The 26265-nt window shown below is 43.4% G+C and overlaps 1 protein-coding gene and 1 long non-coding RNA gene across 4 annotated transcripts in view; one reads left to right on the forward strand and one right to left on the reverse strand.

The window, feature by feature from the left end:
- Positions 1-9603, reverse strand: part of Adcy8 (adenylate cyclase 8) — a 227500-nt gene extending 217897 nt beyond the window's left edge. For all 3 annotated transcript variants that reach the window (XM_036209023.1, XM_036209022.1, XM_036209021.1), the window contains exon 1: positions 7417-9603. In XM_036209023.1, coding sequence (XP_036064916.1) covers positions 7417-8373 — 957 coding nt within the window. In that variant the 5' untranslated portion in view covers positions 8374-9603. The remainder of the gene's footprint in view (positions 1-7416) is intronic.
- The window catches only part of LOC118597441, a 161468-nt gene continuing 142526 nt past the window's right edge, over positions 7324-26265 (forward strand). The window contains exons 1-2 of the long non-coding RNA XR_004946815.1: positions 7324-7507; positions 7654-7792. This is a non-coding gene — a long non-coding RNA (uncharacterized LOC118597441). The remainder of the gene's footprint in view (positions 7508-7653; positions 7793-26265) is intronic.

Consider the following 26265-nt stretch of genomic DNA (forward strand, 5'->3'; position numbering starts at 1 on the left):
AAATATTGTTCACCCTAATAAACTTATCTGGGTTCAGAGAACAGAACAGCCACTAGACAGACATAGAGGCCAGAAAATGGTGGCACTCACACCTTTAATCCTAGCATTCCAGAGGCAGAGATCCGCCTTGATCTCTGTGAGTTCAAGGCCACACTAGAAACAGCCAGGCATGGTGACACACCCTTTTAATCCCAGGAAGTGATGGCAGAAAGCAGAAAGGTATATAAGGCGTGAGGACCAGAAACTAGAAGCTTTTGGCTGGTTAAGCTTTTAGGCTTTTGAGCAGCACAGTTCAGCTGAGATCTATTTGGATGATGACTCAGAAACTTCCAGTCTGAGGAAACAGGATCAGCTGAGAAGTTGGCCAGGTGAGGTAGCTGTGGCCTGTTCTGTTTCTCTGATCTTCCAGTATTCACCCCAATATCTGGCCCTGGATTTGTTTTTATTAATGAAACCTTCTAAGATTCGTGCTACAAATAGATATTTCAAGTCTTGTGTATATTAAAATTATATATAATTCAGATAAAGAAATTCACATTTCAAGCATTCATTCAAAGCCCAGTACAGAGATATTGATGAAACAAGCCATTGTAGGTTTATTTGACAGCACGTCACAAACTCAACTCATTGGTTGGAAAGATAGTCCCATGGTAACATTTGCTAGGAAAATGGCTTTCATTCTGACTAGGATGTGGCTGGAGCCTTCCACAGAACACCCAGCATCCCCATGGTTAATTAATCCACTCTGCATTCTTCTTCTACCCCACAGAGCTGACTGAAAAACCTTGCAGTGAGAAAAGCTGGCCTCTCAAGCCTGCTCAAGTGACCTGGCTTCCTAAAATACCCTTCATAAACAAAACTCACATGATATAATTTGAGTGTGTAAATCCAATTACATTTCCCGGGGAAGCTGAAGGCCAATTATACTGGCTTCCCCTGCAGAGGGAGGCCGACAAAAGCAGCGTTCCTGTACTCATCCTGAGGAAGATATTATTTATATAAACCATTATCTGGCTGACTGAGGTGAAAACCTATGTGTCACAGATGTTCCCTCATTTCCAACACTGTTGCTAGACTTGAGACTCTTACTTCAGTTCTGAAAAAAGAATTTGCTTCAGAAACAATATGTCAAGTGTTGATGTATTGCCCAACTGCATATTTTGGGCCTACTGTTCTCTCAGAGAAACAGTATTGTGCCCATTTGTTGGTGAGAGAAAAGGCTTGAGATGAATATTGCAACTGTCATCTGTGTCCTGGAAACAAATACATGCAGAATGGACTCAAGTGGATCAACTTGTGATATGAATAAATTAGCATCCTAAGAAATATTTAGACAACAGTGAAATGTCACAGATGAACAGATGATTGTAGTAGTGTCCTCTGATTCTCTCTCTCTGTCTCTCTGTCTCTGTCTCTCTCTGTCTCTCTCTGTCTCTCTCTGTCTCTCTCTGTCTCTCTCTCTCTCTCTCTCTCTCTCTCTCTCTCTCTCTGTGTGTGTGTGTGTGTGTGTGTTGCTTAATCTTTTCCTCTTATGCTTGGTTTCACTTCATTTTAGTAAGCTTTTAAGTGTGATCAGTCATCAAAGTGTAAATATGACTAATGCATCCGTCCCACTTAGTATGACATTGAAGCTTCTGTTTCAGAATCCAAGTCGCTCCCATCCCCCCCTGTTTCAATCTCTTCATGTTCTGGCCCACCTGTGCTAATCAGGTGATACAACTGGATATGAAGGGAACCAACTTCATAATGTAATCTTGCACAGCACACATCACACAATCAGTTTACAATTCTCCCTCCAAAATCTATTTGTGACTCGCAGGCAAAAATGCCCACAGACTAGGGCCACTGAGACTTAATTGATCATTTGGGTATCACTAAAAAATCCTTTACAAAAAATCATTCTCCAACATTGCCGACAAGCAAAAATACAAATCAAACAAAAAAATAAAATGCAAAACAACAATGTAAAGTGGAAATGAAGAAAGAGAAAAGAAAGGACATGAAGGGCAGACGTATTTTTTCCAAGCAGGAGGAGTAATATCTCCATTCCCTAGCATTCAGAACCACCTCTTGGGAAAGCTTACATTCAAATATGCTTTTGAAAATTGTTTTTATTTCCTCTTCATATTGCAGTTATTATTTTAAGCCTGTGTGAATATTTTGAAACAATGTAAAGAAGTAGGGTTGCTCAGGGTTTAGAAACTGCACACAGCAACTAGAGAGGTGAGTTAAGTCAGAGCCCTGTCTTAACCATTTTAATGGGTAATTCTGTGTTCTGAGGTGTTTACCAAGTTAGGGGTGGTTGAAATCACTTGCCACTTATTGTCCATTAAGAAGTCACAGAATCCTTTTATTAGATTTGAGTGAGACACAAAAAGCCCTCTTCTTAGAGATGTATAAATGCACTTGTGTTTAAATTGTATAAATGAGGAGAAGCTGTAACTCCATTATCCCTTCTTTGTTTATATTCTGAGGTCAATCCCTCACTTAAGTGACCAGAAATGCATATTTAAACCACATTCCTGGACCTCAGATGCTCACACACCCTATCTCACCTGCTACAAAAGCATTCTGTTCTACTGTATTACTGATAGAACAAGCAGCAGCCTAACTGCTCCTCATTATTTGTCAAGCTCAAGGATCATGACTTAATTAGTATTTGTCTGGCTGTAGCCTCTGCTGTTTGATGAGCTGTGTCTATGACAGGAAAGAATTTCCTATCTAACAGCATGACCTTGAACCTAGATTAACCCGGATTTGCATACCTGTCTGCATTTACTTGGGTTATCTTGCAAAACTCACTTCCACTCTACACATCTGCTTATCTGCTTCACTGAGAGGCACAAGTGACTAATTAGTCACTGACTGTAACATTTTAGAGTCCCCCCCACAAAGCACAATGCAGTCATCTTTTGGTTTAATAATATTGCTCTCAATTTTCCAATAACTAAATGATTTGTATCATCCTGTCTCTAATGAGCTGAAGAATGAGAACAAGATGAATTTCAAATGTGAGGTAACTCTTCTTATTGTCACTAGAAATTAAAACAGAATAAAATGGTAATCATAGCTATGGTGCTTAGAAGGTATCTGGCCTATAAAAAAAATCTACCAAATGGAGCCTTATTGTTAATATTTTATTTATGTGTACAATGTCATCTTGTAATGAATGAATTGAACTAGCAGGATTAACAATTGGTTTAAGATGGGGGAAATATCAACTTCCTAGAGGATCTGGGAAAGGAACCCCTAGTATTACTGATTTAAATTCCATATGTAAAGCCGACATAAGTTAATTGGTGGCTTAAGGGGAGATCCTAGGCTCCCTGCAACTGAACTTTTGTAAGGGTGAAATAAAAAGACCAGTTTCAGTTGGGCTTTGCACCTTAAGAAAGTTCCTTATTGTTTCCAATGTTACTGGACCCAGAAAATATATAGGCAATTTAGGCGATTATTTATACCTTCCTACAATAGTCTTTTGTAGTGTGTGTGTGTGTGTGTGTGTGTGTGTGTGTGTGTGTGTGTGTGTGTTTGGGGCAGGTTAGTGATTTAGTTTAATTGAGTAGAAAGAATACAATCTATTTCTATGCTAAGAAGAATCTTCTCTTGAGTGGGTCTTTTAAGGTTAAATCTCACATCCACAGTAGGAAAAGAGCTGTGATACAGATTTACAAGGGGCATTGTCACCTCATATAGAGGGTCTGCAGGGATTTGAAGTAAGGAGAATGCCCTTTTAAGACATGGATTTGATTCCTTAGGGGTGGAAAAAGTAGCAATGGCTTGGATTAAGAAGGCAATCACTGGCTTGTTTATTACTTTTGAAAATGACATTTTCAGTGAAGCGAAACAGCTGACAAGGTGTTGTTGACACTATTTTCTCCTTTTAATCCCATGAGTCTTGAGAATATTAAGTTGAACCTGAGCCATCCTCTTAAAAGGAATTAAGATTAATGTAGAGATGATATTCAAAGGGTTTATGGCCTTCAATTGACAGATTGGTATCCAGCTGAGCAGAATGATGAACTCATTTCAAAGAATCTATGCCATTCTGGCATTTTCCCTCTCTTATTTCCCTTCTTGCTTTTTTATTAAATGCTCATTGATGTAGTATATGTTCTATTACTCTCTTTACTAGCGAAAGGGGCCCACCTTACTCTTGCTGAATGGTTAGCATTGAAATCCAAATTTTAAGTCTTCCCTTACCACTTCCCAGCCTCAGGAGGTCCCCCTTATTTCCAATACTCTGACCTTTCTTCTTTGAAAGAAAACAAAGGACATTGTTGCCTATATTCCATTATCAGGTATAATAACAGCAATAAAGGCTCTTAGTTATAAGTAGAATATTGTGCAAATGCCATGGTTTGTGGTTTGATTTCTCCAGTGTTCAGGGGTAAATGCTTATTTAACTTAATTGTGTATACATGTGTGTATAGATGTGTATCAGTGGAGGATTCTTTAATAAATGGAGAATTTGTGAAGCTGAATATCTTACAATCAGGTGATGAATAATCCTGTTTGTGTGGTGAATTTGTTAGGTGTCTAGTCTGTGTCTGGTGATTGTTTAAGTGCTAGGGATAAAATAGTCATTACAAAGGGCACTCTCTTGCCCTATCAGTGTGTGTGGGTCCTCAAGAGTGTTGGAATTTCAAGAAGAAACACAATAATCATAACAAAATGGTGAGATAATTTCAAATGTTGTGACTGTTGTGCAGAAACTAAGGCATTGTTATTTATGTCAAAGCAATGATCAAGTCCTGTATCAGCGAGAGTGGCCTGTGAGAGTTTGGACAAAGAGAATGTGCTAGTCATATGAAGGTTGGGGAAAACTGAGCCATAATGCAGATGTAAAGACTCAGATGTATGGGAGTTCTTGAGATATTGGGAAGACAGAAACATGGGTGGAGAATTTAGGATCTAGAGAAGAGCAGAAGAGGAACTATGATTGGAAGGAGACACAGCCACTGGGGGATGGGATAGGCTGTGGTGAGGACTTAGGATCTCACCATTGTTGCACAGAGAGTTTTAAGTGTGCTTTATGTGCTAAACATATAAAACCAACCAGTATTTATAATTGAATGAATGAATAAATCAGGATTTGGAAAAGAGATAAAACCTCCACTTCACCTGCATGATCTAGGAATCTGTACCCCTAGGGGGCGCCAAAGGCAAACGTTTAAAGGAACTTGTAACACTCCCCCCCCCCCCCCCCAACCCCCATCTCACCTCCAAAGCTGAAGAACACTGTGGTCCAGGTATCTTCAGTCTGATGAAAGGTTACTCGGCCTATGAAACCCTATAAAACAGATAACCTGCCCCAAACAGGAAGGTGAATGGATTTCGTTTACATGTAGTTGGCCTTGATTTTCACAGTGGAGAACTGTTTATCATGGGATGGGAGTGGGAAGACACTGAGGTTATTTCTGATCTTTCCCCATCTGGTAGTATTTGAGTAGAGCATCAAACAAATATGGAGCCAGAATTTGCTTGCTGGATTCACTTGGCAAGAAAAACATGTCTATACTTAGAACTTCAAAGATATTCATAATTTGACACTTAGGGTGTGTTTTTCTAAATACTACTCTGGCATATTTGATGAGGTCTTTCAGTACTGTGCACCAAGGAAGGCTACTGTTCAAAGGCAGTGGGTTGTAAATGAGATTTTTCTGTATATATCAGCTATCTATGGTTGGTGGTGAAAACAACTCAGACCGAGTTACGTTTTCAAAAGAGAGGAGAGAAGCAGGATAAAGATGAGGATGCAGTGGCGGTGGGGCGGGGGGGGGGGTGAAAGAGAAGAAGAAATGATTTGCTGACATTTAAACATAGTAAATAACATGAAGAGAAGAGTGTGGGTGTTGGGAGAAAGTGGGATTAAATGCAAGGGGTTCCAATGTCTGTGTGCAATGTCACTGACTGACTACAACCGAAACTCTACTGTGCACCGAATAGCAAAGGTTTGGGATACTTTGAGAGTATATCCAACATTTCCTACATTACAGAAAAGTTCAGCTACTCCACTCTCAGCAAGGCTCTTATTTCCCTGTTTCATGCCTGATAGCTGCAGTCACATGCTTTATGTATACTATTTGCTTTTTCTGCAAGACACACATCAAAAAACACTGTCAAAAGCTAACCAGATAAGCAACCTGAGCAAACAAGACATGGATCTTCCATGAGAGAGAAAGGACCCTAAATCCAGTCAAACCCCAGAAGGCAATGATGCCAATGATCTGCAAATCACTAGTCATTTCTAGTAGGGATGTCCATTGTAAGAACTATCGGTTCATACTTGGCCAGAGGAGTTTTAGTGTCCAATACATCAAGAGTAAGCAGAAATGTTGAGGACAGGACAAATTCATACAAAATGACCCCTAGCCAAGCACCTCACAGTTGCTTTCTTCCTAAATCGAGTCTGTTGCTGTTTCCCTCAGCAAGCAAGAAGCCTCCAAGCTCACTTTCCCTGCTAAAGGCCAGATATTTGTTAAACAAAGTGTCAGGTCATTAATTATCAATTGGTTTTTGTGGATTTACAGAATAGGCTCCTTGTCTACCTTCCCAGGCACAGACAACACGAACTTTGTCCACCTAAGGGCATCCATATTTAATGAGGAAGAGGAAGACCCGGGGAAGAAAGGAGAGTGACAGAGTCGGAGACTCCATCCAAGTATTTCACTAAAGTCATCTACGTTCAAACGTCCCTTTCAATTAATAAAAACTCCCATTCTTTGCCAATAGCCTGCCATCCTTCAATTTCTGAGGCCTATTTATTTATTTAATCCGAGGACTGGGTCTGGGCACTGTAATAAGAGATGGAAACCACAGTAGATTTCCCAAGGCCACTAAAATTTCCCAAATAAAAACCCTGTCCTAGGATTGTGAAGGATGGGGGGGGTGAAGGGGGGCCTATCCGAGGGCATCCAGCACTACAATTCCATGTTTAGCAAAGCTCGAATCCATTCAGAAATGGCCACGCAGAACCCCAAGCCTGAAGAGTCCCTGAAGAAGGAACCTGCTGTGAGTCAAGCAAAGCGCCACCTTTTAAACCTAGGTCTTTCACCCTTTTTCCTGCTCCAGCGCCTGTGGACTTTGGGTGTCGATGTGCGAGGCAAAAGATTTTCCCAGCTGCTTGCTGTTATAGGAGAAATTAAAAACCGGACTGGAAGAATAAAGTTAGTAGTTAGTGGAAGAGTGAAGTTAGCCGCTGTGTAGTTCCACTTGTCCGGAGGCTTGAAGCCCTCTCCACCGCCCCCTCCCGCCCCCCTCCGCCCCCGCCCCTACGCAACAGAAGGATGCCCAAAGCCTAAATTAGCGAGGGGAGCAGACTCACTACAGAGTGAGACAACCCTAGCTCTCTAGAAGTTATTTCTAAACAACCCAGCGGGGTGGAGCGGGGAGAGCAAGGCAAGCAGGAGTTACCTGGTTGATGGAAAACACTGCTAGCCTGGGTATGAGCACTTGAAGGGTGACTTGCAGCAGCGAGGTGCTCAGGCCCGCCAGGATGGCCCAGGTGAGTGGCAGCGGAAGCATGCTGTAGGTGGCGAAGAGTGTAAAGAGCACGTAGCCTATGCCGTCTCCCAGAAGCCCATAGCCCAGGCCCGCTGCCAGAATCTGGGTGGTCATAGCTACCCAAGTGACCACTCCACTGTATTGCAGGTAGGTGTGTGAGGTGGTGTCCTTCCTGACCACCACGAGGGCGCAGATCACCACCTCGATGCCGGTGAAAAAGCCGAGAAGGATGCCCTTGAGTGGGTCCATGGGGGCCGAGGCCAGGCTCAAGTGGAGGACCAAGAGGGTGAGTTTGGTTAGTACATCCAGCACGTTCATAACTACCTCGGATTTGCGCCTCTGGCCCAGGAAATAGCGTTGGTAGAGGCGCTCCAGATCCCGAGACTTGAAGGAGTTGCGTAGAGTAGGGAAAATGACCCCTCGGTAGCTGTAGCCCCCATTAAGGAAGAAATCCGAGTTACTCGGGGCACAGTCAAGGTGCAGGAAGCCTAGGTCGCCCCCGCCCCCGCTGCCACTGGCACTGCCGCTCCCGCTGCGTTCCGGGAAGACTTTGGTGCTGCCGGTGTTATGTGCTCGTTCTCCCGGGCCCAGGGAATAGAGGGGCAGCGCCGAATCGCCAGACAGCTGCGGCGCGTGGTTGTTGGGTCCGCTGACCGCAGGGTTCGAGGCTTTGCGGGAGCCCCCGCCGCCGCCGCCGCCGCCCCGGTGCCCGTGGATGAAGCGCTGCTCGGTGATGTGCCGCACCGCCGTCTGCCACAGCAGCCGCTGCGGCCGGGAGCCGCTCCCGCCGTCGCCGGCCGGGGGCGTCGGGTGGATGGTGTAGAGTTCCTCGCTGCCGCTAAGGCAGTGTACATCCGAGAGCTCCATGGCTCGGGTCCGAAGGGAGCGAGGCGCAGAAACTGGTGGTAGCAGTTGGAGGTGGGGGTTCCTAAAGACCCCAAGGCCCTCTAGGCAGCGATCCCTTCTTCCCTAGGCTGCTCGATTGCAGGAGCCCTAAGCAGGGCCCCTACAGGTCAGGTCATAGTGCTCCCGGGAGCAAGAGACTCCTGGTAGACTGCAGCGGACCCTTCAGTCCTGGCGAGCCACCTTCCCGCCAATCAGCGCAGCTTGGATACGCAGTGGCAGTGGTGGCTATTTGTCTGCGAAATTCTCGGCGCTCTGAGCCAAGCAGTCCGTTTTCTGCGCTCCAGCTCCTTGGCTGGTTTTAGGCTCAGCGTCTTGGCGCAGTCTTCGCTGTCCAAGAGCCGCCTCGGCGCCGCGCTTCTGCTGCGCGCCGGGCGGGTCCTGGCTGCGGCACTAGGCTCTGGACGCCCACGGGTCTCGGCGGCTGCAGAAGGGCTGGCCAAGGGTGACCGATAGCTAGGGTGGGTGCTAAGTTAGCTGCTGTGGCTGCAATCATCGCCCTTCGGATAACTCCATTGCGCCGGCATGGGGAGCCGGGGCGGAGCTGGAGGCGGGCGCAATGAGGCGGGAGGTGTGGGTGATGGTGAGGTGGCAGCCCCGCGGGAGGGCAGGAGAGAGGTGGTAGCCTCAGCGCTCACAAGTCACCAAACAGTTAATTTGGAGGTGTGCTGAAGCTCTCTCTTCGGTTCCTTCCTGCTTGTCTCCACTTCCAGAGGAAATACTGACAGCGCGGGTTCTGTACCGATGCATTCCTCAAGGAGGATGGCGGCCGGGCGCTAGCCCCCGGGTCCCAGCCTCCGCTACAGGACAAGGTCACCGCTGCTAGCAGCGATTCTGAGGGGTCGCAGCACACAATTCCCATCCCCTTCACTTCGCTCTTTGGAGTTCATTGGGCCTGCCCGGACCTGGGGAGGAAAGGGGGAGCTGTGGGGAAAGAACAAGTGGGGAGGACTGCAAAGCCAACAGCTGAGTACGAGGAGAAGCCACTGGCGCCGATTCCTGAAACCGAGAACCGAGCCTTGGCGGGTAAGGCGGCAGGCGAAAGATTTGGGCGAGAAGAGAGGCTCCCGGCAGAGTGAAAGTCGATGAAACGCTTTCGGATCCAGGGAAGCGCGGTGCTACTCAGGCGCTCTGACCACGTAGCGGGACCTGAGCCTGGGAGGAATTAGGAGACCTGTCAGAGCGGTCAGACACCCGTGGAGACTTAAACCCGCCCCCGCGCCAAACCACGCCCCCGGAATGGGGAGGAGGATGAGAGGTGTGGGGGCTGGGACACGGCGGCACCCACATCCGCACAGGATGCCCCAGGTCTTGAAGGCCCTCACTAGAGGGTCGGGAGGGCGCAGGCGGCCACCCCGGGCCTGGCTGCGCTTGGTAGTGGAGCGCTCCAGCTGGCTGCGCCCGCTGGTTCCTCCGCGGTTCTTTTTTAAGCACTGGCTCCTGTCCTTGGCAGGTGCAGAGCCAGGATCGTAGGCCGCTTTGCCCACAAACTCCTAAAGACCAGAGACACGCAGTAGAGGGGCTCATTTCCGCCCTCCCCACTCGAGAGTGATGTGGTACGTGTGTGCGTGCGTGCGTGCGAGTGTGTGTCTCTCTGTGTGTGTGTTTAATGTCAACTTTCAGGTTAAAACCAAAATGCTCCCAAGAAACTGCAATTAGAGAGGTGGGCCGCCTCCTACTATTCTCTACTCCACTGGTCTGGAGGGAAGAGGCATAGGGCATTAAGATGGGGGCGTGGTGTACACGTTTAGGACACTAAATTTGTTAGTGTCAGGGCTTAGAGGAGAGGTGCGAAGAAGGACCCTTGGAAAGGCTTTTCCAGTGGCCGCCTAGAGCGCAGGATTCCCGCCTGTCCAGGCGCCCTGAGGGTCGCAGGCAAAACCCATGTTGCTGCGCACTGGTCCCTGCCTACACCAGCGCTCAGTCTAGCGGGGGCCTTGGGTATCGGCAGCGCAGGGGCCAAGTAGCAGTGCCAATCTGGAACCCGGCTGCAGGTGGTGAAAGTCTCGATGGCCATCACCTCTTCCACCGCGACCGCAGCTGCAGCCAGTAAAGCCCAGGTCCTGAATACAGTCAGCTGATGGCTAATGACGTCAGGCTCTGGGAGCTTTCGCAACCTCCCCAACCCCCGTGGCGTCCCATGAAAGCCTAAATGACCTGGCCAAGCTATCCCCTAGACACCGTTTCCCCACGGGAGATGGCGGTTTGCCTTCCTCTAACGGAGACAAACTCCCAGCTCCTTTCTGTCCTAAGCAAAAACAGCTTTCCCTGCGGTGTCAGAGCGCCCTCCTCCAAACCCGCCCCCCAACCATTCTCAGGGTTATTTGTAGCGGCCGTGCCCCAGAAACGTGTGTGTGTGTGTGTGTGTGTGTGTGTGTGTGTGTGTGTGTGTGTGTGTGTGTGTGTTTGACTCTTCTTTCCAAGCTTTGCAGGTCACCTGCCTTGCATAGAGCACCCAGAAAGAACAGGGGAAAAGTCTTCTCAGGCAGCGCACTCCCTAAGTCCCACATTTCTGGAATTCGGTGCACTAACTGGAAAAAAATTTTTTTGCTCAAGAGAGAACTCAATTAAATGTTGAATTTTAAACAGAAAGGAAGCCAATTCTGTTTTAAGTTCAGCTTGTGGGTCTATTAATTTGTTAACTGTGAGGATCTCCCAGAGTGGCTCCTGGACCCTGGGAAGCTAGAAGTTAAGGGTAAAGCATCTCAGAAATGGTCTTGTTGTTATCTAGACCTTAAGGAAACCAACCTAGAAATCAGTCAGAACAGTTTGCTTCTCCTTTTCAGATTCTTGGACTCAGGCTTTCCTGGGCCTTCTGGAATTCTGAGGTGGGAACTCTTTTGATTTGAAGGAGGGAGAGGGAGAGGGAATAAAAAGTGAAGAGTTGTCCTGAAATCTTCTAGTCTGGCCTTAGAGGTGGGATTGTGGCTTTCCCTTCTTGAGGGCATTGGTCCAAGTCACATGTGCAAACGGGCATCTTAGCAGAAGAGACTGAGGACTCCTCTTCAGCTTCTCACCGCTTTTTCTCTCAGCCTGGATCAATGAGGGGTTGAAGGCAGATGGAACTTTCCTGTAAAAACCATCCTCCGACCTGGATGTTTCCCAGGATGATTTATTCAGCAGCAAAAGGAGGCAGGCAGAAGACAGGGAGACTGGGCCCAATCAGATAATATGACTCAGGTTGATGAATGAGCATCGCTTGCTGCAGGGAGAAACTCTAAGAATTTCATGAAGTCAGAGGTTGGAGCAAAGGCAACCGGAAGAAAATATCCCAACTGCCCAATTGACCTTTCCCTTCATGTAAGGGTGCTATCACAGGGGAGAAAGCAGACAGCCCAAGAGGATTCAAATGTGCTTCTTCTTGCTGGGACGACATGGGGCTGTTTAGCCCTCAAAGCATCCTTTTCTTGAATGAGAGCTTTGGTCGCACACAAATACTAAACTTGTTTTGTAATATGCCAACCACCAAATGATTTAGTTCTTGAAACAAGACATTGCAAGCCATTCTGTTAGGACCAGCATGGGACTTTGCGTATGCTGTCATTTATTCCATAAATATTTACTAGGGCAGTCTCTACTGTGATCCAGGACAGTGTTTTGACATTTTAAATTAATTTTTTTTATAGAATGACTATTTCCCCTTTTTGAACTACTATGTATCCTATTTTTCAAGTTCTGAGCAGTGGCATCTCGGCATAAGGCCCTTTATGATGTCCCTAACGACTATGAGTGATGTCCTCCTACATCATCTGATAGTCTGCTTGGGGAACACTGGTGTAGCTCCTCCTAGAGAGACTAGAGATCCTCCATTCATTCCTGTGTCTACATTTCTGTTACTTCTCCTAGAGAGACAGTGATGAAAGGTGGCTAGATCTCTGCTGTCTCCATATCTACTGGCTTAGAGATAATAGTAAGGACAGTGGCAATTTTTCCAGTCTTCACCAGCTGTCAAATTTTCCTCAAGTCCTTCGTAAATATCTCACTTAACCATCCCAACAATTCTGTGAATCTGTTTTTAGAGTTCCCATTTTACTGAGTAGACACTGAGACTTCTTGTGGTTAAGTAAATTTCCCAGGAGGTCATGGTTAGTTACATTGGGATGGTCTAAGCCTCACATGTACATATTAATGAAACTTCTGTTATTATAATCATAGTGATATTATATGATAATCAATAATGACTAACTTAAGCAGAAATGATAAAAGTGAAAATATCAAATCTAAGTTGCTTTTCCAAAGGCAAGTTAAGGAATTCATCAGGTTTTTATATGTGGAGAAATTAGTTAGATAAGTTCAAACGGCAAATCAATGTAGCAGAACATAGTCTTGTTTGGATAGATGAAAGGCTTATTAGTTTGGCCTACTTCAAGGCATATACCCACACTATTTTTGTAATTGTGAAAAAACAGATTTTCATGTATTGGATTTAGCCCAAACAATCGACTTAGTCTATTTTATTTCACTGGGGCGGTTTAATGGTGAGAAAATACTCTTTTGCATCTTTGGAAAATAATATTTGTTTTGTGATGTTGATGCTTGCCACCGACTACATTTACAATAGCTATATTTAAGAAAAGAAATTGGCTCTCTCCTCCAGAAGTATCTCTGACTTCTTAGCTTATTTATATTCACATATAGGTTTAGATTCTAGAAGACCTATGCCCTTTGTCAAATGCCCACAGAAAGCCTGGCCCTCACTGAAGACATTAAATATTTACATGTAAAAGAAAAGTTGGACTGAGTCCAACCAGAGAGATCCTGTTTCTAAAGGATGGTGTTTGTGACAGGGCAGCTTCCCAAGTCAGAAGTCCCTGAAGGAAAATGACATGCCTGCCTCCCTGGAAAGCTGCTATAAGGAGACACCAACAATATCTCCACTTTAACAGAACTCCAGGAGAAGCCAGTGTGGAGAGCTCACCATGGAAAGGTCTGCATTACAAAGATTGCACTCCCATTCCATCTGGAATGTAGCATGGCATACAGAAGAAGAATAAAGCATCAGCTTTCCTTCTACATTTTCTCTGTCTTAAAAGACACAAGAGGAAATGAAGTATCTGTATACACTTCGGGTCTTACTGAGAACTGGTTTAAATTAGATTTTGGTGCCTGCAAGGAGAAAAGTGTCTCATCAGTATGAAAACCTTTCCGAGTCAGGAAAGGCAGAGCTGACAGCATAGTCAGGTAAGTATCTGAGAGGGGCCTCCAAGGGAGACAGACTTAAACATTTTCCGTTTCTTGAAAGATGATCTGTGGTTTATGCAGACGGTGATATGACTGTCATTTCATGGTGACATTGTTGCTGAGATTCTAAAACTGCAAGAACATACACATGCACCTGTGGCGATATTTTATATGTGTCCCCCAGTAAAGTTTATCTGAGGATCAGAGGAAAAAGCCAGCCGCTGTAGTAAACATAGAAGTCAGGCAGTGATAGCACACACCTTTAGTCCTATCACTTGGGAGACATAGATTCAGTCTCGATCTCTGTGAGTTCAAGGCCACACTGGGAACAGAGCCAGATCTGGTAGTACATACCTTTAATCCCAGCACTGATCATAAAGGTCTGAAGGTCTGTACGGACAGACAGGAAGTGACAGAGCTGAGCAGGAAGAGGAAGTAATGTAGCTGGGCAGAAAGAGGAAATGAGTTGGCAGAACAGAAAGTCATGTAGGCGCAAGTGTACAGGAAGTAGCTCTCTTTGGAAGCTGTGGAGTTGGAGAGGCGAGGTGAGGTTAGCTGTGGCTTTTCCTATTCCTCTGAATGCTCAGGTTTTAACCCTGATTTCTGGCTCCAGAAATTTTATTTTATTTTATATATTTTATTTATTTATTTATTATTAATAAGACCATTTAACACTTCATTCTACATGCACCTGCACACACAGTTAAGAAACAGAGAGGGGGAGGGAAGAGACGGTCAAGGGAGGGAATGCAGGAGGGACAACTAATGAACTTGTATGGAAACCTAACACAGTAGAAACTCCCTATAATATATACATATATGAAGGTAGTCTAAATGAAAATTGCAAAATAATGAGGGAGACAGAGCCCCAGCTAGACATCTCTTGTCACCAAATGAAGCTCCAGTAGTGGGAATGGGCTACATCTAAGCACATATTTGCCCAAAAAGGTCCTACGGGAACCCGCAAGCAACATAGGCTATTGCCAAGGATATTGGTGACTCTCCACAAACTGACAGTAATGTCCTATTGCTGTTGAGCTGCTGCCTACCTAGAGCCTTCACCCCTATGGACTAGTATTCATGGTACAAGAAGGTACTCTACACTACCAAAGCAATCCAGCTACATAGTAGGTGCTCTATATACTACCAAAGCAATCCAATCTTTGATGATGTTCTACAACTTTCTTTATAAATTTGACACACTTAGGAAGTCTTAAGGACGAACTATACAGACACAGGCAGGGAATAAAGAAGTTTATTTTACCTTCTTTGAAATATCAATCCAATTGTTATGTATACATATATATATATATATATATATATATATATATATATATACACATATATACTTATATATACACACATATAGTGAGAATTTTATATATAAATACTTACAAATGTATACACACACATATATTGAGAATTTTATATATAAATACTCTATTTATATCATTTCTACCTGCTCCAATTTCTTCCATTTCCTCACCCCTCAAATTCATGATCTTTTTGTTCATTATTATTGTTATATATTACTCTATTATCATATTACTGTATTATATGTTGTTATATATTTGTGTGTATATAACCTATACAAAACACACTGCACACTGCACACACACATTTGTGCAATGTACTGAGTCTATTTAGTGTTGCTTATATGTACATGTGTGTGTTTAGGGTTTATCATTTGGGATTAGATAACTTATCAGGGGTTTTATTCTCAGAGAAAAACAATTCTCCCTCTCTCAGCACCCACCAATTGACTGTAGCTCTTTAATCTAGGGGTGAGGCCTTATGAAATTTCTGTCCTCAACATTGCCATGTAGACTGGTGTATTAGACAGATCTTGTGCAACTTTCTTGAAATTTCCCCCTCGGAACCTTTTGAGTTCATGTAAAATATGTAATCTCATACTTTATACATAACTTTATATATAACAATACTGCTGTATTGATGTGAATTGGCATTTTTTGTGTATGTGAAGATTTATTTTGTGTGTAGGACACATCCTGCTTTACCTTTCAAAAATGTCATATTTTCTATTTCTATTTCTTCTTAGTTGGTCAGATACTTACTCCATGATTTTTATGGATCTCCCATCTGAAGTTTCTTACTTCCAAGGAAATGCCTTCAGGTGGTCCTCAGGTGTGTGTGTGTGTGTGTGTGTGTGTGTGTGTGTGTGTGTGTGTGAGATGGTATGATAGTGTGACAGGCATGCATGGTACTTGCCCTCTGGGTCATTGGCCATTTATTCATAAAGATCACCACTGAAACCTTTTGTCCTTCCTACGTAGTCCTACCCTGTAGGTAGAATAACACTCTGCATTGCTTTCTTTAAAAAATACACATATTCAATGAAATATGAACATATCTCCTACTCCTCTTTCTCCCTCCAGCTCCTCCAGGTCCCTCAACAAATCAAGTAAGTCCAACCCACTAAGAATTAGTGCTGCCTACATGTTCATGGTGTGAGGCCATCTATTGAAGCATGGGTTTCCCATCAACACACAAAGAACCATGGTTTTCCCTCTCCCAGCAGCTATCAACTACAAATATCTCCTCAGTGGAGGGCAGAGCTGTCTAAGTTCTTCCCCAACACATGCTGGGAATCTGGCTGGCTTAATCCTGAACAGGTAACCTCAGCTGCTGTGGCATCATGAATGTGATAGCCATGTAACCCTCTATTTCCTGCCGCCCACTGCGAAAAGAGTCTTTTCTGAACAAGGTTGAGAGCAGCTCTGGTCTACAGATAGAAACAACTATTCAGAAGGCAATTTGACAGCATGAGTGTTAGGCAAAGGATGCCACCCCATGACACTTTTACAAGCTTACCTTTGATCTCATCTGCTGACATAGCACATTGCCCTTCCAAGAGGCCATTATTTAGGACCCTCATACTGTCTTCTGCCTGGTAAGTTTGAGAATCTCTGCTTTTAGACTAGGAATAGTCCTCATTTTTCAAGATCATCTCATTCCTGGCCAGTCCTTTGCTTCTGTGTGTCTCATCACTTCCTGTTTCTGTGAAACCTTTCTGTTTTCTTTTCAGATTAAGATTTGGGAAACAGAAGGCAGAATAATGAAAACACCGCTTTTGATTTTTGTTCCTCCTTTCTGTAAGTGATTGACAGGTTGCTTCCATAAAAGAAAGGAAGAGGCCTTGCACAGGCGAGTTCTCAGAATGCTTTCCATGTTTACAGAACGTATGCAATCTTCCTAGAGCAGAATTGTTTTTTACAGAGCAAGGTTCAAACCACTTAAGGCGTTGGTTATTCGGTCAACTTCCTGGGTCAAACTGATATAGAATTTATAAGTAAAATGGGAAAAATAAGGGTATCTATACTTCTGTGATGTATGTGGGCAACTTTTAACGTACATATTCTTCCTCTGAAGTGAGTAACTTACATATAATGTGACCAAATTCTAGAAAAATATATTTTCTCAGATTCCCAATACCAATGTTATATTTTTCCAAGTCCATACACCATGAGGATTGATTTAACACAAAGTAGATTCATTTAATGTTTGTATTTTCATTACCCAATTATGAATGAAACAGATTTCCATAGCAAGAACCATGTGCAGGCCAACACACATAGCTATGTGTCTTGGGCGTAAGTAATATAAAGTAGATTTTGTAATGTGAGTTGCTATAAAAGAAATGTTTAGGAGGCCTTTAATCCTGGGATCCTGACTGGAATCTGAATTTAACTGAAGCCACTGTTTAGTGAAGTGAGTCATCTCTGTCCCCTGGAAGACCAATGTCCTGTGGGAACTTTATCTTTATGACCCTGGGAAAGCTGTTAAACTGTTTTCAAACTCTGAGAATATGGTGCAAAGATAATAGTTTTGCAGTTTTTTTAAAAAACTAAAGGAAGCCTTGGCATGAGGAGACTACCAGAAAATGCTCAGCTGACCAGCTAACCTCTCCCAGGCATCTACCAGACGGGACCTGTTGGCTGCTAGCAGAATGGTTTCTCAACTGTCTTCTGTTCCCTCTAGCTGTCCCGCTGTTCCTTATTTTTGGCTACTGTCCCCTCTCACTTAGATAATTTCAAAGAGGCTTTTTAACATGTTTCTAGCTATAGTCTGCCTCTTTTCCCTAGTGCTTGTGATTATTCTAAATTAAAAATATGATCACACCACCTTTTTTTTTTTTAACAGTGGGAAAATAGCACATAACATAAAATTCACCTTCCCGACAGTTTTTAAGTATGCGGTATGATGCTGCCAGCCACAAACACATTGTTGAGCGGTTCCTAGTTCTCACCCCGACATCTGCAAAACTGAAATATTATACATCTTAAAGATCAAGGCTCCTTCTCTCTTCAGCCCCTCATGCCACCCTCTTGCTTAAGACACAACAAAGGCCTGGGTTAGTTGTCAAAGTGGAAGATAGATCTTAAAACTGGGAATCAGTTTTTCCTTCCAGCCCCATCTCTCATTACCGCCCATCTTATTCTCATCCCCAGCTTCATACAGTTCTCCAGATGGATTCATCTTGTTCCCTTTCATCCCTCTGCGTACTTACTCTTCTGTTGTTAGCACACACATCCTTTTCTCCAACAAACTTTCTGTGACTTCCCATGTCTGAGGGAGATGACTTTATAAATTATAGCTACAAATAATGGGAAAGGCCATTAATAAAAGTGCCTTAGACAAATAGATTTTTTTTTTTAAGACAGAAAGGAGGATGGATGTAAGGAGTGGCTAGTGGCTAGTTTGGTTGAGGAAGTCAATTGTATCAAGCATTTTGTGCTGGCAGAAATGTTGGCCCTCCTCTTAGAATGAGCCCAACTTTTTTTTTTTTTTTTTTGCTTTTCGAGACAGGGTTTCTCTGTGTAGCTTTGAGCCTTTCCTGGAACTCACTTTGGAGACCAGGGTGACCTCAAACTCACAGAGATCCACCTGCCTCTGCCTCCTGAGTGCTGGGATTAAAGGCATTTGCCACCACCACCCGGCTGAGTCCAACTTTTTAAGCATTCATCTTTCCCCTCATAATATAGAAATATAAATCAAGATTAGGAACAAAGCTATTTAAAAAATACTTTTAGAAACCTCTAGAAGACTTTAATATACAGCTCATTGGTCAACACTATGTCATATGCTTTTCTCAGTCCAGGATCGTCCTAGTGATCATGAGAGCTAGGACAAGAAAGATATTGGAACTGGTGTTCAACTAGCACCAGAGACATCTTTATACCCTCCGTTATCTCTGCCTTTGACTGTTTATGACAGTCTGATTCCAAGATGATCCCAATGATTCCCCACTTTTGTGTGTGATCTTTCAATTCCCTCTCAATGATGTGTTAGAATTAGTCTACATAGGTAATAAAGAGCAACAGTGTGTTACTTCCAAGGTTGTCACAAAACATTGCTTTCTTTAAGTGTCCAAACTTGGGTGAGCCAATCATCATGCTGGATACTCACACAGCTTTCCAAAGAAATTCATGTGGTGAGGAACTGAGGCCTCATATCTACAGCTAGCAACAAACAAACAAACAAACAAACAAACAAACAAACAAACACGAGTATTCCCTTGGGCATTTGATCGAATTATCCCTCAAGTGAATTTTCCTGCCCCATTCAGGCAACAGGATCAGTCTGGCTGCAGCTATTAGCTTGACTTTGGCCTCATAAGAAATTTTTAACTGAGTCTGCATGCACTGATCTTCACAGTAAGATCATAAATATGGATTGTTTAAGGCCCTAAATTTGGGAGTCATTTGTTACGTGCTGTGGATATCGCTCTGTGTAAATAAAGTTCTGATTGGCCAGTGGCCAGGCAAGGAAGTATAGGCGGGACAAGAGAGAGGAGAATTCTGGGAAGTAGAAGGCTGGGGGGAGACACCGCCAGCCGCCGCCATGAGAAGCAACATGTAGGGATGCTGATGAGCCACGAGCCATGTGGCAAGGTGTAGACTAACGGAGATGGGTTGATTTAAGATAGAAAAGGTAGATGACAGGCAGCCTGCCATGGCCATGCAGTTTGTAGGCAATGTGAGTTTCTGTGTGCTTTCTTGGTTGGGTCTTAGCGACTGTGGGACTGGCGGGTGAGGGAGATTTGTCCTGACTGTGGGCCAGGCAGGAAGACTCTAACTACAGTTATGTAGTTAATAGGTAACAAATATACTGACTGCCTCATTGGGCTATAATCTTTAAGCAAAAACAAAACCACAGGCAGCACCTAAAACAACTCTCAGTTATGCGGTAATAAGAATGTCAAGAAAACTTTTTTTAGGTTTTACTCATTTTATAGAGGAAGGAGAAATCTTGTATGCTCCCAGCAAATTTTTCATTTTTATATAGTAATGGGTGACTAGCAGGATAGTATGCAAATGTGATCACTTATGAATTCTAAACTCATTCCTGTTTTGTACTTCTTGTAGCTAATCAATGAATTCATTAGTAAATGGATGTGGATTAATTAACTGAATGACAGAGGCATACCATGGAGTTATGGAAAAGATATTTACCCTAGACTTTGAATGATGAATAGGCAAGGATGTCTATTAATAGCTATTAAGTGAAGGACAAGAGGACTTAACTGCTCCTCACCCCTACACTGCATCTTCTAACTGGAGAGTTTTCTTGCATGTCCCTTAGCTGCCCCAACTAGGTCTCACTAAGAAGCCATACCTCCAACAGAGAACTGACCCTTGACCATCTCCCTTCAGACACTTGCTCTCAAAACTTCCCCTCAAACAATCTTTGTTTATTTCTTGTTTATCATATTGCATCATCGGCAATGATCTATTGTCCTGTTGGTTTCTTTATTTTCATCTTGTCTGGCTGTGGAAGGCGAGCTAGGAAGGCAATGACTGTTATTTATTATCTTCTCTCTCCATGTTGCTTACCAGTAACAGAAGCTTAGTTTGGAATGGATGAATATATGGACTAGGCATGGCTGATACATGCTAACTAACCGACTGCTAACTCTGAGGTAGGTAAATGACATCTGTAAGAGAAAAGGGTGTACATATCAAGAACTTGAGCAGAGCAAACCTTGGAAAAAGGAACACCAAAATGCATCTCCGGGTTGTTCTGTTAGGTCCTTACTGGGGCTGCCTCTATCATTAAGTGAACTTTCCCAAAGAAAGATTATGCATCAGGAACATTTACTATACTGGACTTAGTGCTAGCATTTTCTTGCATACTCATTTCCTTCTTGTAGGATCAGCAGGAAGCTACTTGGAATATATTTGCATGCACCCCAAATAATTTCTCCACTGAAGCCTGACTTGTAGGAGAATTGTTCCCAACCTTTCTCCAAAGGTCAGGAGGGTACTACAGTTTTGGGTTACAAATTAGAATGTATCCAAATAACTAGCTTATGTAGATCATGGGTTATGTTTCTCAAAGCAGTCAGTTTTAAGCTGTGTGAGTCAGAATCTCAAAGGTGCTTGGTAGAAAATCTTCTGAACTGTTGGTGGCTATGATGACTGTTCTCAGTCTTTGTAAGCTGCTTTTTTTTTTTTTTTCTCCCAGAGACAGAGTTTTTCTGTGTAATAGCCCTGGCTGTCCTGGAACTCCCTCTGTAGACAAGGCTGGCCTTGAACTCACAGAGATCTGCCTGCCTCTGCCTCCCGAATACTGGGATTAAAGGTGTGTGCCACCACTGCCCAACTTGTTAGCTGCTCTTGCTTGCTAGAAGAATGAAGGCTTTGCTCCACATCACCCTCTTGGTAGACTTCATTTCCATATTACTGGCTGTAATCAGGTCATTTGACTATGGAAAACTGCAAGGGAAGTTGGAGAGAGTGAGGCACCTGATTGCTGTTAACTGTTCTACAGCTGTACACTCAACCATCACAATGTGAGAAATCCTTTTGGGGCTATGCTTTGGGGCAGAAACAGGAAATTGATTTCCAGGTAGCAGCTAATATGTGTTAAAAAAATTAAACAAAATGAATAAAAATCCCAAAACAGCATAAAAAGTAAAACATCTTTTAGACTTATTTATAGTTCAGTTAAGAGTGTGCTAGCTCAATATACATTTCCCAAGTACTATAGTGAGCTATTTCCGGTTCCCAATGCTGACAGTCAATATAACTTGTAAAGTAGGGAGACATCAAGATAGAAAGGCTGTGGGCTTGCTTTTCTCTTGGCCTCCTACACCTCCTAGTTTATTGTGTATTCATCCCTAGTAAATATGTTAAGAAAAAAAGATCATCTTGTTGCAAAATGAACAAGAAAAACCTGTACCACTTTGCAACTTTGCAAGTTATTCTTGTGTCATGTATATATATATATATATTAATTGCCTACCTCACTAGATAGCCAGAAAGCTCTCCATCTGCTAAGTCTAATAAGACCTGGGTTTTCAAAGGGAAGGGTAAGGAACAGGAAAACTGGGAACACAGACACACAGACACACAGGCACACACACACACACACACACACACACACACACACACACTAAAAAAGGTGGAAGTCAGGAAAGGAAGATACCCTGCATTTTCTCAGTGTGAGTCTGGCATTTGTAAATCCTTTATATAATGAGTCCAACAGCCCTGCAAGGTGGATGCCTCCATCTCTGCCATACAGATGAGGAGACCAAGACTTACCAGCTCACAGTGATTCACTGAAATGAATCAGAAATGGTACCCCAAACCACAAAAGAATTTCAAGTTTATATGTGTGTTTGCCAAGAAAAGGGATACCAGGAAGCTAGCTGGCAATGAACAAGATGAGGAGGAGTCAGGCCAGTCAGTATCCCCAGAGACAAGAAGAACTAGTCTGAGTCAAGGATCAAAGGGGACATCTGGTGCCCTTTGTCTTCATTAAACCCATGGTTACTTTTTAACAACTGTGCACACTATTTGTCAGGCTGATTAATTAGATTTGAGTGTACTCCTAACAAACCCAGAGAGGATTGTAATAAATAGTGTTCAGACATAATGGCTATGGCACCCGGAAAGAGGTCATCATAAACAAAGCAGACATGTTTGGCTTTGTTCGGTTCCTGGTGAAATTGAGGGCTCCCAAACGGAATTTGGTGATAGGCTGTCTGTTCATTTACAGCCTTAGAGCCAAGCAAAAAATCTAGCATTCCCATGGTGGGCTGACCCCTTCACTGCAGGTTCCAATATAAGCAGCTCCTTTGTCATAGCTTCTCAAATGGAGAAAGAACTGCAAACCTGCCTAGTGATGCTGTATTGCCAAAGGGGTGTATAAAGAACCAACCCTGTGCTGGTATCAACTGATAGAATTTAAGGAAAACTTTCAAATTAAAACTGGAAGAATGAAGTTAGCTGCCAGAGACAATTTGCCGGCAGTGTTCTATGAAATGAAATAATGAAAGCCCTTTGGTTGTACAAGAGATAACAGTTTCTAGAACATACAGACAGGAATCACTCGCAGTGGAAAAGCTCTTCAGTAGAGTTACTCTTTGAACGTTTCATGAGTGTATTTCTCAACATACAGCACTTGGGGTTTTCTTTTTCTATCTCCAAGCGTAAAAATGTGATAAACTATTTATTTTCAGGAAAAAAACACTTTTTGAATAGCATAAAATTAAAAATCAAGGTGGTTTAAAACACTGCTGTGTATCTTAGCACCATTCTTTAGCCTTTATTGATGAATGCCATAATGGACTGTGTTACAATTAACAAGGTCCTGTTCTAAGAAATACAGTATGTTGAGGCCCTAATGCAGCCATTGACCTAAAGAAGGAAAGGACCTTAAGGACTGATGCTCTCTCATTTCACAGGTGTGGTAAATTGATAGCCACACCATGAGCTAGAAGCCAGCCCTGGATCCCTGTCTCACCACATGAACACAGTTCTGAAGCAGTTTTGAACCCTGACTGTTCTGGTTGGCAGTGTCGTAGCACTGGCCTTGTTGCCTGACTTCTCTCTACTTCTTTGGCAAATTGAGATAATATCATTCCTCTCCAAATGCATCTGAGATACAAATGAGGCAAAGTGAAGTCCTTGGCACAGGTAGGTATTCACTTTTTATTAATAGTGAGCCATAGTGTGACTACTATGCTGGATTCTCTCCCATGCCATTTTTTTTTTAAAAGGATAACCCCTTTTGTGTCTTCCTCCCCCTTTCTTCCCTTCCCTTCCCCTCTCCTCCTTTCCCTTCCCTTCCCCTCTCCTTCCTTTCCTCCCTCTCCCCTCCCCTCCCTTCATCCCTTCCTACCTTCCACAAGTTTGTCTTTCTCTTTTGTTATTAAGAAAGATCCTTTAAACACTTTAGACAGATCCTTTGTTTCTGCCAAGGTGAGGTCAATCCCTGCTTATTCTGGGATGCAGAGTTCTGCAGGGCAGTTTGCATAATAATATCAACTTGTGTCTGGTCCTCAGCAGGAGAACAGAAAGATCTTCTTCCTCTTTGGAAAAAGGCAGTCTTAAATCATGACCTACTGAAGGACACTTAGATCAAGACACATTCTGCAAGTTGTGGAAGAGAGGACTTTAGGAGTCTAGGGACATGAGCCCTGTTCTAGGCTAGCCTGTGTGCTGAACTTAGTTTCGAAGCTTTCTTCTTTCTTTCTTTTATTTATTTATTTTTCTTTATTTGAATTCTCTTCTTTCCACTATATCCTCAGCATAGTTCTTTTTTTTAAACCATCATGATCTTGTCTTAACAGGTCTTTGCAGATATCAAGGGATAAATTGTATGCATGTGCATGTGTGTGCACACATGTGTGTTTATGTGTGTATGTGTATGTGAGTGTGTGTGTGTGTGTGTGTGTGTGTGTGTGTGTGTGTGTGTGTTTGTAGAAAAAGAACACTGAATGAGAAGCTAGTCACAAAAAGAGATCACGTGTCTGGAGTAGAGTAATGATGTCTGGAAATGAACAAAGTGACGAGAACTGCTGAGTCCAGGGCATGTTTTTCAGGCAAATGTCCCAGAGCAAGTGATGCCTGAGTGGAATTGAGGTTTACAGAAATACCAGCTAGGTAGAGAAGGTTGGGGTAGACTTTCAGACAGAGGCAACAGTGTGATCAAAGGCTCCAGGGATCACCTGCATACCATGTGTGGCTGAATACAGCAGGCAGGAAGGACCTGGTATCCAGCTCACTCAGAGCTTTGGGTACCTCGATAACATTTGAACATCCGGGCCACATTGTCTTTCAGGGAGCACTGCAGACCCCATTTTCTTGAAGAGGACACTTTAGACCATGTGGGGTACTTGTTCTCTGGGAACTTCAGGGTGCCCTGGAGATCTGCAGAAACTTCATCTTTGTGGGGCTCAAGGGTATTTCTTTTTTAAAAAGCAAATCTTTAAATAGGGTTTGTCAGAAAGTCCTCTATAAGAATGGATAATGATAGCCATAGGGTCTCTGCCACCTCTCACCTCTCTGCCATTGCGTTACAACACAGAGACAGTAGATGGCTGCTCTGAGTAGTGGATACCTGGTTTCAACTTTGTTTACATCAATTTACCGGCTGCAGTTAGGTGAGACAAGCTTCAGAGGATACTCACCTTCTTCCAGTTTGAGGACCCAGGCACCAGCTACATGCAGTCATTTCTTTTCTCATCTTTTGCCCTACCTTCTCTAATAAACAACTTCGTGCTCTCCAAGACACTAGTCAAACAACAGACATGGATTTCTCCTGTTTGTGGATGTCAGGGGAGCAATATGGCTTGCCTTTTGGTTGGAATCTCCTTCCTGATTGTGGATGGCTTGCTTTGCTGTATCCTTGGCAGGAGGAGAGCTATCATCCCTCTTAAATACTTCTGATGAAGACATTTATCTTGTACATGAGGGTTTCACTATCTTGGCTTATTTGTCTGCACAAGGCGCCACCTTCAACTACCACCGCCTTGGCCGTGATATTAATTAGGCCTTCCACTTGTGAGTTTCAGCAGGGTACCACCACTCAGTCCTTCACATCTTCTGAGATTAGTTTTTAAGAAGGTAAGGTTATATGGCTGAAAAGTGTAGAAAAAGATTCTAAAATTCAAGGCAATGGGAAGTAGGGAGGGTGGAAAATCATGTAACTCATAAAGCAAAAGGAAGAGATGAACAGTGAATCACAGAAGGCTAGAAAACCAGATTGCCTAAGAATTCTAACCACTGTGGTTACCAATTGCTCTCCAGAAGACACTCATTAATAGAACTCAGCTTGAAGGCTTTTGTAATCTGCTGGGCTTTCCATTCCGGTTTCCCATTTCCACAAGAGAAAAAGGGACTGATTGCCATGTTGGATCAGGACTATGAATGCCATCTTTTCTTTGGTCAAATGGTTCCAGGGTACCACATGCAGATACTGAAACATGGCTAGGGATTGTGTGGTTTAATATTTACCTCATATAAAAAAAGTTTATTAACTACTGTATATCAGAGAACACTCAGCAGACTGTAACATGGTTCTTGTCTCTGAAAGCTTATAGTATTTCTGGGAAGTTTTCTTCTGTTTAGACAATTTGTCACAGATCTATTCTCATTTACTTTGTTTATGAGCAACAGTTCTCAACCTGTGGGCTGTGGCCCTTTGGGTGTCGCTTATCAGATATCCTGCATATCAGATATTTACATGACGATTCATAGCACCAGCAAAATTACAGTTATGAAGTAGCAATGAAAACAATTTTATGCTTGGGGTTTCCCACAATATGAGGCACTTTATTAAAGGAAGGTTAAGAACCACTGCTTACAGGTTTTGACTCTTCAAAGGTTGTGCAGGATGCTCATCTGGGACTTAACTTGACCTGTCACT

The sequence above is a fragment of the Onychomys torridus genome, chromosome 16 (genome assembly GCF_903995425.1).
Source record: "Onychomys torridus chromosome 16, mOncTor1.1, whole genome shotgun sequence".
In the NCBI taxonomy this organism is placed as follows: Eukaryota; Metazoa; Chordata; class Mammalia; order Rodentia; family Cricetidae; genus Onychomys; species Onychomys torridus.